The 17,157-nt window shown below is 36.1% G+C and overlaps 1 protein-coding gene across 4 annotated transcripts; it reads left to right on the plus strand.

Moving 5' to 3' along the window:
• The first annotated feature begins 410 nt into the window (after positions 1-410).
• LOC105281498 (G-protein coupled receptor Mth2) lies at positions 411-15,727 on the plus strand. 4 transcript variants are annotated; one of them, XM_020032332.2, is made up of 7 exons: positions 1,717-4,628; positions 5,374-5,681; positions 6,435-7,074; positions 10,317-10,395; positions 12,606-12,790; positions 12,965-13,130; positions 14,112-15,727. In XM_020032332.2, exons 2-7 carry the CDS (start codon positions 5,544-5,546, stop codon positions 14,476-14,478), a joined length of 1,575 nt encoding a protein of 524 aa, XP_019887891.1. In that variant the 5' UTR covers positions 1,717-4,628; positions 5,374-5,543; the 3' UTR covers positions 14,479-15,727. The 4 variants fall into 4 exon arrangements, with proteins under 4 accessions (XP_011341054.1, XP_019887891.1, XP_011341055.1 ...); XM_011342753.3 differs by lacking the exon at positions 1,717-4,628 and having other exon boundaries at positions 4,985-5,681; XM_011342752.3 differs by lacking the exons at positions 1,717-4,628; positions 5,374-5,681; positions 6,435-7,074 and adding an exon at positions 411-1,328.
• The last annotated feature ends 1,430 nt before the right edge of the window (positions 15,728-17,157 follow it).

Consider the following 17,157-nt stretch of genomic DNA (forward strand, 5'->3'; position numbering starts at 1 on the left):
ACAATTTCTAGATATTTATCAATCAATAATTTCTTTCTTTCCCCGTATTTCGAAAGTTTTGCTTCCTTTGTCTTCGTTTGAAATGTAGATTGCTTGAGAATATTATCGAGAATGAGACTAAAATAAATGTCATTGATCAACATCACATTTCACAAGTGAAAGTGATACCCTCGTGCTTATCGACACGAGATAAGACGCGGAGCCTGGTGCTTCTTTCCGAACGTTCTTTCATGCGTGCGGCAAGAAATTTGTCAGCGTGCAAAACGAGCACGAAATATCACGACGACGCTCTACCGCGCATCTGCTGAACGCAGAAGTGCCGCGCGCGGTGCGGAGCAGCCGCAACCGCCGCCGCCGTCGCCGCCGCCGTTGATCGCCGCGAGCGATCGTCGTGCGGATTGTAACTGATAGTTTACACCCTTCGGCGTCTTGCGTTGCGATGCACGCCCGCTCCGCGAGTTTCAATTCGGCGGTTCTGGTCGCCGCGTGCGGTCTGCTGATAGTTGACGGTGGCATCAACGGCGACGCCGCTGATGAACCGATGCCACCTCTGAGAGATGATCCGCGCTGCTCGTCGACGCTCAGGGTGGTCCTCAGCACAGAGAACGGCGTTGCGGCGCGTTTGCTAAAGAACGGCAGTCTCCTTCACGACGGCGTCGCTTATCCGGCCGACGTGCGCTGGACCGAGGGCAATCTCACGTACGGTTGCATTTGCAGGATACGTGACTGCGTCAACAAATGCTGTCGTAATGACGAGGTCCTCCGAAGGGACCACAAGAAACGGATGGTATGCCAGAAGGTGTCCCAAGGTGATGAGCCAATAACGTCTGATTTGCGTTTGTCGGCGAACCGGATGACCGAGGAAATCCGGCACATCGGCAAGCTGGCGGATCACTTCCGCCTGGCGGAACAGCTCGTCAGCTGTCCTAATCGCACGATCACCTTCAGTCCTGACGACCACGAGCAGGACCACATTGTTCTCCAGGCGAACGGCAGCGTCGTGGACATCGATGGGAAGATCTATCCGTTCTGGAATTATTGCATCGACTGGCACAGCACCCTCGACAAGATCGGTATCGTGGCTTGCTTGATGCCGGATATGCAAACCGCGAGCGAAGAGGAATACACGGCTCATCACGTGGGCATCATAGTATCTATCCCATTTCTCGTCGCCACCTTCCTCGTGTACGCTATTATCCCCGAGCTACGGAATCTCTATGGGAAGACGCTCATGTGCTATGTCATCTGCCTGATCACCGCCTATGTTTTCCTCATCTTGGTCAACTACATTCACATGTCGCTGATACGTGTACTGTGCCTATTCTCGGGTAAGCAGCTACTTTGTATTCGGTAAAACTTCAACTGCTGTGCTGAAAGCGCAGTTTCTTAGATCATGCTTGAAAACCTCGCGATTGGAAGCTAAAAAGCATCAGGAAACTCTTACTTTGCGAGATGGTTGCGTTGGATGTTATTTCTAACATAGGGAAGTTTAATGATCGCATTTCATTTTCAATGCGTGAAAATAGCGGTAAATTTTATTTAAAGTTATAAGGTAAATGTACCAATGAGTAACCATGTCCCAGTACCTGACTATTGACGCAAATATGAATTTTTAATAAGCTTGGAATGCCAAGTACGAACAGGATTTTGAATTTTTTATTTTAATTAATTATTTAGCTTTGTATATTTTAAATTATGTTAATAGATTACTTAGTTATTTTTCAATCATGTGATATTTTTATAACATTGCTTTTAGTTGAATCATTATCATTTATTAAAAAAATAAGTTTTTATGACTTAGAAAAAACTATAGTTAAGTACTAGGACATTTAAATTCGGCCACTAGGACAGTCATTTTTCATTAGCTATGTACTGGGACAAACATACCTTTTAGAATTTTATATTTTTTTTCGCTCAATCCTACATAATCAATCATTTATACAGTTGCAATTGATTGAGAAAACTTCAATCTTCTCAAATTCACTGTAATTTCTCATAAAACAATAATATTTCGCATCATATTTGTCATATACGGTCCCATTGACCTTAGCTGGTTATTTATTGGTACATTTACCTTACACAGTTATTATACGCTTTTTAATCTCAAAGTAACATTTGTGTCCAGATTGTATTTTGCATTAGTCCATTTTTGGAAAAATAAAATAATAATTTGATATTATCTTGAAAGAGAATCTATCTCGAATAATGATAGTGTACGTTAAGTGAATAGAGGAGAGATAATTATGTACTGTAGAGTATAATTAATAATAATTATTACCTTTCTTGTGACAATTTGACATCGTTGCTCTTCAATAAATAACTACTGAAAGTAGTTTATATAACTTGTTTTAAAGATTGCCAGACCATTTAAAGCATTTGTAACTCTTATGAATTTATTTATTTACTTTCTACGAATTATTTATTTTTTACTTTCTCCAAATATCTATTCTTGACCTTCCTTTACTTCCCAAGTTTTTTTATTCAGCATATTAATCCTTAATATTTGTGAATCTTGAATAATATTTTTTTTCTACTTTTTAATATAGTTTTTGTTATACGTATATAGATTAAATTATTGTGAGTTAATGACTAAAATACGAAAATTCTAGCATAATCACATTTTGTATAGGTATTAAAAAAATTGTATTTATAATTATGAGCTGAGAGTGATTTAACTTAAAGCATGTGTACAGTGCTATATTATAATTATTATAATTATTATAATATATTAGGTTAACCGAGTAAGTTTGCGCAAATATTTTTAATAAAATTTAAATATAAAACTTTGTATTAAGAACTAATACAAAGTTTTATTTTCAAATTCTGTTAAAAAAGTCTTCACGGATTTTCCAGTCTTCCCAATGGAATTAAATAAAAATATAAAGATAAACGTAAAATAAAAAAAGGTAAAAATAAAAAAAAATTATATGATTATTAGATTGAACAGAAAGAACATGGGAAACGTAGACCGTGGATTGCGTATTGCGATGTAGCAGAAGTTTTCAATTTACCAAAGAAACGATTACTCTGCAACGTAAGAAGTAAATTAATCTTGTTTCTTGATAAATTTAGAAAAATAGTAATCCACATAAGTTCGTGCACGTAACATCGTTCTATTAAGTCTTCTCTATCCTGTAATTTGTTATAAATAAAAAGAAATACATTCTATACAATTATACATACACATATATTTATCACATGAAATTACACACCTATTTCAACTGGATAATCTCGAATGCACACAGTTACGTCGTATGAATCAGTTATAGGCGTTTTTTCGTACACGCGTCCCGATATCTTTGTGATTAGCAACGATAGAAGCACATCGCATCATCGCAAACTACACTTCTCGACATGACTCTCGATTCTCAGCGTTTATTATTTTGAGGAATTTATTGCGGTCAAGGAAATCCCTTTTACAAGAAAATTCGGAGTGGTACGTGAACAGAGAACACGTCGGCACCACTCGAAGCATCATCTTCGCTAAAACAAATGTTAACGACTCCCTCGACGCGTGCGATGGAAGATACCGGTGACGAATGCAAACCGGTTCTCGCCTAGTAGTATTTCACTGTCTGCTTTTGCGATAATACACGCATCATCACCTATAGGGTGGGATACAAACGTTTACGAACGGAAAGAAAGAACAAAATGTCTACAATAAAATTCTACAATTTCTAATTACCATCGCTCTCTTCGTTCTCGTAGATGACGTATAAAGTCTATTGTGTGCGATCTAGCAAGACTCTTCCTTCGTTCCCATATTATCGATTGAAATTATCGATCATTTTATGAGCTAAACTTTGTGTATACAGTCTCGATCGTATCATCCAGTCAACAAATAACATCTGATGTCATTTTTGAAATTTTCGTTGTTCAGCCGCTCCGTACAAATCTATTTTTAATTTTTACAGTCTTCTCCCAAAGATTTAATGATTTTCCATCGGGCGATTAGATATCTAAACAATCTCTCTTTCTCTCTGAAATTTACGCGTCTAAATTTACGTTACCGCCGGATTTACGTTGCTCCACGTTACTTCCCATAGAAGTTCTTTTTCGACGAAGCTTTTTTCGTATCGCCCTATATACACGAGTCCGCAGCAGGTAGGCTGCTCATGCTTTTCTCATGCCGTGAACGACCATCGTCCGGTAGTCTCGCCTCGTTGCTCGCGCGAGTATACGCGCCTCCTGAGCCCTCTTCGCGTCCGTTTCGGGTTTCTCTAAACCGCTGTGATACCGAACAGTGCCGGCTTTATCGTGCCACAGTTCAGATAGCCATAAGTAAACCGTAATCGTCGATGATAACAGTGCTATATCTGATCCGAACGGAGTTTTCGTGTCTCGATGATTCGCTAGAAAGAAAGAAATGCGTTACTTTCCTTCCTGTATTCCGTTTTCCTCGATAGATCCTCCTCTTTCCTGATGCGGCAGCAATTATACGTGCGTCAATAAGTACGGTGACGACGTCCTAAATCTTGTTCTTTTACATCCTCATGTGTCACCCGACGCATGCCTATTTTTTCAAATAGTCCCGATCAAGTCAGATTGAGTCATGAGATAGAGATTATCGGTTTGTCACATGTATAATAATGGTAGAATATTGTTCGATAATATTACGTCGAAAGCAGGTAACGGTATTTTCTCAAGAAATTCTATCAAATAAATTTGCTTGTTCACCAAACCGGTTAAGGTAACAAGATGACCGGACGACCGAATGCTGACACTGTATATAGTAGCCTCAATGTTGCTAAAAATTTCACTGTACTGTAAATAGTTTATTGTATACATATATTATGTGTATATGTAGATATTCGAAATATTTATTTGTATCTATATTTGGACAGGAAATATTTTATAAGAACTACGATTATAGAGGAGAACAAAAGAAAAGAAAGAGTTAGGAAGGAGGAGAAAAAAGACCTAAATTTATTTAAATATAAATCTGCTTAGATATAAAAAGAAAAATATAAGATAAATATTATATTATTTTTTTATACAATATTATAAGATATTATGTGAAAAGTAAATTATTAGCAAAAGTAAAATGTCAAAAGCAAAATTTTATCATATTATATGTACAATGTATCTACATATACATAGCAATTTTTCAGTTGGTTATTTATTTATGTAGAATTAATGTGCCATATATTTCTTTATTTGTGACTGGATACCTTACTTTCAAATAACTAGCTCTAAGGATGGCATAAATATCTTTCGCAATGCAGGAATTAAATTTATATCTTTGTCTATCACTTATTTTTCACTTATTGGTTGGGTAAGTTCAACGGTTCACTCATTAACACTCATCCTATAGAATAAGATAATAATAATCGAGTAACAAGTAACTAACTGCTTATTCCTATTGTTTTATAGGAACATACTTATCATATTTCTTTCTGGAGCGTCATCGTGTTTTCTTTCTCTCTTTTCTCTTCATCATTCTTGCGGTAATTTCGTGAGTAACCAAGCTTCCGTGTGACGATAACGTTGAGAGGCGGCGACGATAATCATTTCAAGTTGCCAGCTTCACTAATTAGTACAGAATGAAAGGACAATTGAGAACGACGTTGTTCCTTGTGCTTCGCGTGATTGTAGCCGTTGTTTTCGCAAACGGCCAGATGGAGGAAGAGTCAAAGAGATCAGGGCAAGAAAGTTTTATCACCTCTCACGTTTACCTGGAGGTAGTTAAATCCAGATAATTTCAAGTTCGATTTTCATTCGCGATATTTCGAAGTTTTCAACTCACGTTACTTTGCTAACTTTGCATAATTAATTGTAATTGATCTTCAATATTTGTAGATCTTCAAAATTTCGCTGATAATGAACCGTCGAGTAGCAACATTTATAAATGTTGATAAATATATCAATAATAATTTGTTATACTTTTGTCTACTTTAATTAAGACTTTTGGGAAACCTACATTCTTAAATTCATTGAAGATATATTGATTGTAATTACAATTTTCATACAACGCAAAATGAGGCATAAATAAGAGTAAAGCAACATTAATCTGCCAAGAAATTTTAGTGGAATTTAATGGATTTGTATTTCAAGTTACTCATCATTATTTACTAATTACTTTGATCGATTTGGAATCCAATTTGTCTACTAACTATGATCGAACGTAGTTTCACGCAGGAAAGAATCAACGTCAAAGTATAATATATTTTTCAAAAGAACATTTAATATAATAAAATTCCACATTGGTGTTGAACTGAGAAGTGACATAATTGTTTTCTAATATGCATTGGTGACGGTTGGTCTCTAATTATTTATATAAGAATGCTTATAATGCATAATTATTATATAAACTTCTGCGCGACAAAGGTGAAAGAAGATGCACAAAATTGCATTCAACTTCTTCTTGCGTAATTACGTTCGATTGTAGATTAATATTATTCCTTCTGTTTCCTCTCGGGCTCTCTACTTCTCAGACGACTACTGACAGCATCGACGATGACTCTGAAAAGCCGTACATATCGCTGTGCTGTCATATTGGTACTTTTGTCACCGGGGACAAGTGCGTGGGAAACGCAACGAATGAAACGGAGACGACGGTCGAATTGCCGGCGATCTACGAGGACAATCTCGTGCCTACAAACATCACCGCGAACGATAAGCACTTCCACTTCGAGATATGGAATCCCTGCGCCGGTGGAAACCGATATTCCCTGAGTCCGCACGTTTACGAAGACGAGAAGTGGTACCTTTTGCCGAACGGCTCTATATTGCGGCCACGGGCCGAGCAGCCGCAGGATCGTATCTTGAACTACAGCCAATATTGCTTGGCGCGGGCGAGAAGCGAAGAATATCGGGATTACTTGGTGTTCTTCTGCGAAGAAGCTTATCCTGAAGACGACAGCGGCGGGGTCGTGTACTCTTACGGCATGCTTGCCTCCGTGTCGTTCCTGACCGCTACGTACGTCGTCTATTGGCTGTTGCCCGAGCTGAGGAACTTGCATGGCCTGACACTGCGTGGATACGTCGGCTGTTTGGCAATGGCATACGGCATGCTGGCGGTGGTGCAGTTAACGCCACAGGAACAAATTCCATACGTCATCTGCATCGCACTCGGTATACTCGCAGAATGATGCGACCTTTTCTTTCTAATCCGTTCTGTCGTTCTGAGCTCATGCAATGAAGGCTGCTCTATCTCGAAGCGATAGTAGTCTCGAATGAGAACACTGCTGTATGGCGGAATTAATCTCTAATGTATATTAAACATGTCGCATTTTGTTTGCTATCAAAGTTTTGAATTACGCGTAATCTTTTTTTGTCGCTTTTAAAACGTAGATATGAATATATACATACATACACACACAAGTACATACGATACATGTGTGTACGTATGTATTGGGTTGTAACATATATTCGTCTCAGTTTTTAATATTTTTAATAACGAATATAAATTACAACCCAATTCATACATTGGGTTGACCGGAAAGTTCGTGCGGATTTTTGTAGCACAATTTAAACGCCAAATATTGTATTAGGAATTAATACAATATTATATATATAACACATCTTCTAGACATTGTATCAGAGGAATAAAACTTGATTCCAGAAATTTTGCAAATTTATTTATCTTCAAAATTAATTTCTCAGGAAAAGTTATACAACGCACTTATTCGACAATTTTTTAAACTATTTCTGTAATATTTCTGCTTTCTTCGCAGATATATCCTAATAATATTGATTTCTGAAAGAGCCAAGCATTTATTACGAAATGACATTATTTTATGCGACTCATAAATTGCGACTTATAGTTCTTAGTGGATAACATATCAGATGTAAGCATAATTCTTGAAGCAATGGCGCGAAAGAGAAATAATGCTTAGATAATTGTAATATTATAACTGGCATGCAAACATTCGTGGCATAAACATTCTTTTTCTTTATCTTACTTTCACTTCTCTTTTCATACTTTTTATTCACGCTCTTTATTCATGCCTGGTACACTTGCATTTAACATAGCTGCAATCAACTAATTTTCTTGCAATCAACTAATAATCGAACAAGAATATACTAATTGATAGAATGTTGCAAATACTCGAAATTCGATACCTATAGAATGTGATGATAAAATTAAGCGTGATAACTTAATTATTGTAAATCATCTCTTTGCATCTTTGGAATTATATGAAAGCTACATTAAAACAGAAATAAAATAGAATTTTCTTGAAAATCAGACTCGATGACTCATCTCGGCTATCACGAGGCAAGCTGGAAATACACGCGGGCGCTACGTTGAGAGAGGGCCCTTAAAACCAAATAAATTTCAAACGGATATCCACGCTACGTTACACATTCTCCAAACTGTACCATCTAAAAATCAGACCATCCAAAAGTGAATGGACTCGACTCAATGGGATAAAAGTCTCCTCTTGTCGTTTCGTCCTCATCTCCGGCCAATCGAGCCCCCGCTTTATCGAGATGCCTTCTTATCGTTATTGTTTCTTCTGGCATGTGCTCCCGTGTTCATCGCGAAAGCGGGTTCGCCTTTCGCGGCTAAAACCGTCATAGTCTGACGGTATCTTTCTTTATTTCCATAGTTCGCGATATCACTGCCGGCACTGGATATCTGGCTACTGTTGTAAACTCTAGGACTGTTGTAAAGAAAAATCAAGTTCAATTTGGTTCAATTCTCAACGTATCGGCAGATCGATGATGCATCGACAAAGCTGCGCGCTTTGGTACTGCTGCGCGTTTCTGCTTGTCGCTTCGTCCGCGAAACCCAGCGGCAATTCTACGAGCAGCGACCAGCGAAACGATGATTTGTCAATGCAATACGAGATCCATGCGAATTTTATGGGAAACTTGAGCGACCACCAAGTCGAGCTGATGCGATACAATTCGCGCGAAAGCTCCACTAAGGACAAGGATAAGGTACACTACGAGTTTCGGTCTAACGCTACAGGAAACGATCACGAAGATGGTGATTTCACGCAATACGAATTGGAGACTCGGGAAAGGAACGATGAAACATCGATAGAACTTCGCACAAATTCTGCGGACGCTGACAGCGAAAACAACTCGACGTTACACCAATTCAATCGAAATGTCACGCAAGTTAAAAGCAGAATCAATTCCATATCGTACGGGCTTCTTGATAACTTCAGCAAGAATGAAAACAACAGCAACGTCGTTTCATACGAAACGACGTGCAGCAACAGTACTTGCATCCAGCTCTGCTGTCCTCTTGGCAAACGCCTGATTAAAGAGAGATGCATCGCTGGGAAGAGCGACAACTATTCCTTCCCAGGCTTATACGAGTATACGACGAGCAACTTGTTGCAAGACGAAGATACGACACTGGACCAGGTGTTTTCGCTGATCGTTTATGATCCGTGCCAAGGAAACGAACGCTATCTACTGAATCCGGACGATTATCCGGACGACGAATACATATTCTTCATCAACGGCTCTCTGTATCAGCCGCATTACAACGAGTTCATCGAGTCGACGTCCTACTGTCTCGCTGTCGTACATCGAGACAAGTACGAGGTGGCCGTGTGCTTCGCAAATATGACCGAAACGTCGGAAGAGCAGTCGTCGGACGGTATACCGATACCTTTCGGTCTCATAGTGTCTTTACCGTTTTTGCTGGCGACGTTTGTGGTGTACTCCGTACTGCCGGAGCTTCGAAATATGCATGGCTATACGCTACGCGGATACGTCAGCTCGTTATTCGTCGCATACATGATCCTTGCTGTGCTTCAGCTGACTCCGTCGGATAAAATATCGAAATCCGTCTGCATCGCACTGGGTACAGCATGCCCAAAACCATATAACAAGATAGCGATGTAGTATACATCCTGTTAGGCTTGTCATCAGCGCACGTAATTCGCGTATTACTCATCGCGATTTTATCTGACAGTTCAAGCTCAAAGATTGTTACAACTTCATAAAATGCGATAATAAATAAAGGGAAAAATTTTCCTTACATCTTATGATGTGATATAGTTTATGTATTTAGATCGTCTGTGCAATATCTTTTTATTTTCAAAACTTTAGTGTAAATATTATACGCTTTAAGCTGGAAAAATAATTTAATTTAATTCGTTTATTTATTTTTTCTCAATATTTATTTTTTTCAAAACTTATGTGAATATTATGCGCTTTTTAAGCTGAAATAAGCTGAATAATGTAATTTAATTAAATTAATTTATTTATTTAATTTGTTGTTTGCTTTAAATTCTCAATGGAAAACTGATTGAACCTATCTCTTTTTTACTGGTAAACATAGTAATAATTGTAGATTTTATCAGGAACTTAATGGCCGCTAAAAATGGAAACTATTTACTCCATTGTTCTAGCTTTCGTCATCCACTTCTCCTTTCTGGCGAGCTTCTTCTGGCTGAATGTGATGTGCTTCGACATTTGGTGGACATTTGGGTAAGCGGTCAAAAATATATTCTACATTCTACTTTAAATATTTCTACGTCAAAATAATCACAAAGATATTCATGATTATTATTATTACATAAATGTTTATTAGAGTCTAACATTAAGTGTTTAATGTATATTCCTAGAAATCTGTGTGCATAGATATGTGTTTATGTGTGTCGTATGGATATCATCATTTCTATTGCATTATAATCAATTATATATTTAATTATATATATTTAAGATATATATATATATATACAGGGTGTTTAAAAAAAAGGTCGGATATTTTATCCACGTGTAGTACTCATGAAAAGAAGCAAAAAAGTCTTAGGCAACATAGGTCCGCAAATCAACTGTTTCAGAGCTAGAGTTGATTTTGTATCTTTTTGGATTTTATTTTTGTTTTAATTTTTATTTTTTTGTATTTTTTGTTTTTGGTTTGTCAAATGGCATTATTATTAAAAAACAAACAGTAAACGCGCTAATAGCTAAATAATACAAGATGTTTCAACGAAAAATACTTAAAGAAGATGTTCTACATGTCCACCTTCCATTTGTACACAAGCTTCACATCGTCACAGAAAGGAAGCTCTTATTCTTTCGAATATCCCTGGAATTTGGCGAATAGCCTGGCAGACATCTTCTAATCATCAATAAATATTAAAACAAAAATACAAAAATAAAATAAAAATAAAAATCCAAAAAGATACAAAATCAACTCTAGCTCTGAAACAATTGATTTGCGGACCTATGTTGCCCAAGACTTTTTTGCTTCTTTTCATGAGTACTACACGTGGATAAAATATCCGACCTTTTTTTTTAAACACCCTGTATATATATCTTTATATAATATCAATATATATATATATATTAAATATATTTAATATATATTTAATTTTTATACTATTCGAATTATTAATTACGCTTTGCCGAGAATAAAACGTTTTGCAGATCGAGTTCTAGGTCAAAATGGATTAATTGATTCGTCAAATATTTTCACAAGCGTCATTTGATCCGATGCTCGTGGTAGAGAAATTTGATAATTGACAAACATCGGAGGGAAATTGATAGTGACAGGATACGAATTAATATCCGGTACGTGACCGACGTGCGTATGTGGCGCAAACACAGCCGAGTTAATTTTGATCTCTTTCGCGGTCGGACGTCGGACCACGGAGCCATTCAGACAGGCAATATTCGACGCATGGAAAATGTCAGCGTGTCATATTCCTAAACACCACTGCGTAAAAAAAATGCGAGTGTGAACATTGCTATCGAATATATCCACTTGTTAATTTCATATAATCGAACGTAAGTGTGAGGATAAATAATATATATTGTCTGCTGCATCAAATTTAAAAAATGTTATATAATATATTATATATTTATGAATATTATATTTTAAATTGAAAACTGATTTAATTAATTTTGATATCGTTATGCAAAGTTAGAGCTGTTTTACTAAAAAAAATCTTTCTCTCTATTTTCTCCCGTGTTTCCCGGCGAGAAACAAACGTCGTTGCAAATATAAAAATCTTCGCGTTGACATATCTTTTTCATCCCGTTTAATTACATTTGCGATATAGCTCAGAGCAATTTTTTATTTCCTGCGCGTCAATGGCATTCCGTGACACGGCAATGTCGTGCCACTATTTACCGTCTTTGTGTAGCTCGGAGATGAAGTGACCTGCTGTCGCCAAGCCTGTTTCACGCAGTTTTACGAGGGTGTGACAACCGCCTGTGGGCGCAATATTATGCGTTCCCTCTTGTAATCAATTACAGAAAAAGAGCGTCGTGTACACGTCGGATCGTACTTAGAGCTGGATTAATTTCCTTTTTTTTCTTGCGTGCACGCATCATATGCGACATTACACATATCACGCCTAAACATGCATCTGTATAATTATTGTGCGTGCTCCCCTCAAAACGGAGTGAATCATCTTTCGGTTTAAAATAATCTACAGTACACGTGCGCGTATTATTACATTTATGTAATCCTTTTAATCCGTCAGTTTTTTTCAAAACCTTTTAATATTTTTATATCAATGCTCACACATATTAGGAAAAACTAATAGTTGCACAGATTATACTTTCCAATCCCGACCGATAATATAGCGATAATAATTATTTTAATGTTGAATTACGCAATTTGCCCCTATCCAGCTTACGTATTTATTTATATTACTAAATATAAAACACGTTTCACACACACACAGAGGGTTCCGTTCGTTACAAGGAAGCGTGAAGCAACGAGAGAGAAAAAAATTCATGATATATTCGATTTATGCGTGGGGAAGCGCTTCAATTCTCACCATTATATGTGCCATCATGGATTTCGTCCCCAGCGTGCCGAAAGGCCTAATTCGACCGGAATTTGGCGCTGAAAGATGTTGGTTCACCAGTAAGTGATATTGGTAGTTAAGTCTATCAATTTTATGCTATTACGTACCATTAAAATTATCTTTTATTAAAACCCACAATTTCCCATATGAAAAACAATTTATTTGAAACTACGCATTCGTTCTGTGCATTTGCAAAATGCGATATAATCCAAGAAATTGATTTTCCGTTTCAGCGGACACGGCGAAAGCGTTGTACTTTTACGGGCCCATGGGCGTCACTGTTGTCTGCAACATTTGTTTATTCATTTCGACGGCGTTGAAAATCGTGCGCCATAAAAAGGACACGGCACATCATTTGAGAAGCTCCGAGAGCAGACGCCACGATGACAACAAGCAATGGTCCGTACAAATATGTTGTGCATTGACACACGATAATCAGTCTTGTGAATGAGATATACGTCCGTGTATCCGTTTGCGTATGAATTTGCATTACATCGAACGCTGCTCCTTCCCATTCGAATGATTATTTTCATACGACAACTTTCCCATGCGGTAGTTTGCTTTCATAATTACGAAATCTTAGAGAAACAAACACATCATCGCCGTTAAGTGCGCGCACGGGATTCTTCGAGAGCTTTTGCGATCTCTCTGAAGAATGAGAAACTATCGTGCGAAGAAAATCGAATAATTTATGATATAAAAATAAGAATCAGATTTTTTCAAAATTTTATTTACTTTACAATTTTACAATTCCGTTCGAAATTTGTTTCGTTATTTTTTAAGGATAATTTGATTAAAACATTATTAATAATGTACATTTTACGAAAATTTATGAGAAAAAAATAAGACACATGAAAGATTTTATAATTAATTAGAATTTTCATTATTTTCTTATATTTAGAAATGAATTTTAGAAGTTTTGTTTATTCTGCACCACGGCTACTGTTTTTGTTGTGAAAAATGATTAAATAAAAAAAATGCATGTTGAACGCACGCCGTAAGTATGTGTGTGTGTGTGTGTGTGTGTGTGTGGAAGGGGGAGGATGACTCCTAATTATGATAAAATGTTTGTTAGAAATTGCAAGTATTTCTGGCTGTTTAATAACCCATTACGAAAATGGGAACCAATTATAATATCCATATTACGTATAGATTTTCAGCAGACTAGTGGTACATTTTTCGAATATTAATTTCTCTACGATTTGTGAATAAAACTTCCTTTAAAAACAAAATCTTAATAAAAAAATCTCAGTTTTTGTTAAAATAGAATAAAATAGGATATCCTCATGATATCATGCATGTACGTCCCAACAGGACATTCTTGTGCTGTCTGGGAAGCAACATTCATGAAAGATTATACAGAAATATGTTTGTTTGCAGGTTTAGCTTGTATCTGAAGCTGTTCATTGTGATGGGCATAAACTGGTCTATGGAGATAGTATCTTGGCTGTTCAAAAGTGCGCCGCAATACGTCTGGTATCTGACTGATCTGACAAATACCCTGCAGGGTCTCATCATCTTCATTATATTTGTATGGAAAGAGAAGATAAAGCGGTTACTGCTAAAGCGATTTGGCTGCCAGGGTCGCAATATATTCTTTAGAAACTCAACACGTAGTGGCTACCACAGTTCGGCATCGCGCACATGCACTACCACATCAGGAGTGATGCCACTACAGGAGAAGATTAGTTCTCATCCACAGATGAACTGCCGTGCGAGAAGTACATCTGAAGAGGCCGAACCTTAGTGTTACATTATTTACAATGAGAGAAAAACAAATCTTTTATTATAGATCAATGGTATCAGCAATTGATCAACGATTAATATATTCATCGCTACCCCAATAGCCAACTCTGTCGAAAACAAATATCATCAGAGTCTGCTACAGATTTTGTTAGTAGAAACGCTACAGATTTGACGCAGGTTTTGTCTTTTCTATACTGTTAGCAACATAGCAACAGAAACAACAAAATCTGTGGGCATAACCAATCTGCAGCGCACATTTGCACTATTTCTGCCGCCAATCTGCTGTTTTATTATGTCAGCAGGATTTGGCAACAAAACAAAAGCTTAATGCGGACACAGATGGCACCGTATCTGCTGTATCATTCTGATTAAATTTGTTTCCGATCTGCTGACATATTGTTAACAATTTGCTTATTGGGTACATATTCATTACCGATGACCGGTACTGAGCTTTCCGTTCACGCTATGATCGATGACTGACAAACCAAATGTTAAAACATGTGAATAATATAACAAGCAATTATTTACAGATGCAAGATAATAATTATTTAATAATAAATAGAAGAATAATAAAAGCATTTATTTATTAAAATTATGGATATGCATCCGCATAAAAATGCAAGAGATTTCATAGATACATAACATATATTATGATGAATCTTAATAATCTTTTGGCATGAACGGAAAGTCAACTAAATCATACTTTTGGTGATGAATGTGTTAACTACGGTGTCATGATTTAATTATCGACATAAAGGATTTAATTTTCCATTGTCCTACATTATTGGTTATATTTTAGTTGCAACGATAATATCTTAAAATCTTTACATGACAAACACTTTTTTTTTCTCTTTTCACCTTTGCGCTTATATTTTTAAGAATTTCTTAAATTTCCTTTAAAGTCTAGAGAATATTACGTATTAATTTTTTATTTTTTTATAAGTTTTTTTAACGTTGATATTGTAATCTATCTTCATTATTTGTAATGTAAATTCCCATATTTATATGTAGTTGCCATAAATTCATATATTATTTATATATTAAATAAATATATATCATTACTGAAGAAAGAGAGGCTGTATTCGAAATGTCGTAGTGACAGGGAATTTATGAGTTTAATTAATTTAAATTCATGAATTGAATTTCTTCTCGATAACTCGATATGATTACTCCTCAATGAAAACGTCTCACAATTTCACTTCACCTTGAACGAGACGCTTTCACTGGGTCATTACCATAAAACTCAAAAATATTAAGACAAAAATATTAAGATACGTGTACAGAGTGTCCCAGACCTATCTTAAAGAAGGAAGAGCCTTTTGATATGTGATGTTCCTAAAGCCCATATCAGACTATTGGAGATTGGAGATTGCGAATTGGAGAATTTGACCATTCAAAACAAAGCAATCTTCCAAATAAACTCAGGAATCTACCATTAATGGGTTATAGTAGGTCTGGGACATCCTGTATATAACACATCTAAAAAGAAAGAGAAATACATATACATATTTTTAATATAATATTTTTAGTATGTGTTTCTTTAAATAAATAAAATAATGTAGAAGACATATATTTTATCATGACATTTATTATTAACGTGTAATGCGAATGATGATCTGCGTATCAATTTAAGCGTATCTCTTTTTTACTATACGAGCGATAATAAAAATATATATAGTATATTTGCAAAATTTTTACATTAGAGTAGATATTATTTTAACAAGATTAGCAGTCTTATGTAACTAAACTTTTTTGTTTATTTGTCACAGAATGCGTTTGCTTATAGAATTTTTCAGACTTGTATTTTACATATTGCGTTACATAAATGCAGAGTACTTCTGTGTTTTAAACTTTGTACAGAATACAAATTTTTACAAATATCGTTACAAACAATTTTGTAATTTGTAATATCCGTACATTGTATTTGCATGCACATGTATATGCTACGATTTAATCAGGAAGGGGGAGGGGAGGGGGGAGAGAGAGAGAGCATGCACGCTCGCAGTTAAATCAAAGAGAAAATTTTAAACGGATAAAATGTTATACAATATTTAACCCTCTATAACGCTACATAACTTTAACTTTATTACGTAACATGCTACTTTCAAATCATATATTTCTATTTTTTAAGTCTTTTATTTTTTCGGAACTTGGGCGTAGTATTGTATCGTTATACCATTCCTTCATGGCAAAGGAATTTGTTTATCACAATTTGCAGTTCCTGTTTCTCACACTAGCGAATGAGTATTGCATAAAAATAGAAATAAGTTTAAAAATGATTAATTAATTGTTAGTTCTCAAATCTTAATGTTTGCCAGTTTCATGTTATATAATACTTTTTTAAACCACGGACTTAGAGGGATCTGTGTCTTATGTATGAAGTATAATATTCTACTTTAGTTGATATTATTTGTTAAGCTAATTGTAAGATTAAAGTTACGCGACGTTGGACATTGTAACTGGGCCTGAATCTTTGAGCATGTTTACGTGGTAACGTTAATCGGGTTTAATAACATCCGTAGTTCTAAAACTGGCCAGTAACAACTATTCCTCTGAAGAATGAAATGACTGTAATTGGTGTAGCCTCTTATAAATACGGATCTTATTAAACCCGATTACGTTACCGTGTAAACGTACTGTATCATTTCACACGTATGTACCCACACACGTATGCTTTATG

This window comes from Ooceraea biroi, chromosome 11 (assembly GCF_003672135.1).
Source record: "Ooceraea biroi isolate clonal line C1 chromosome 11, Obir_v5.4, whole genome shotgun sequence".
In the NCBI taxonomy this organism is placed as follows: domain Eukaryota; kingdom Metazoa; phylum Arthropoda; class Insecta; order Hymenoptera; family Formicidae; genus Ooceraea; species Ooceraea biroi.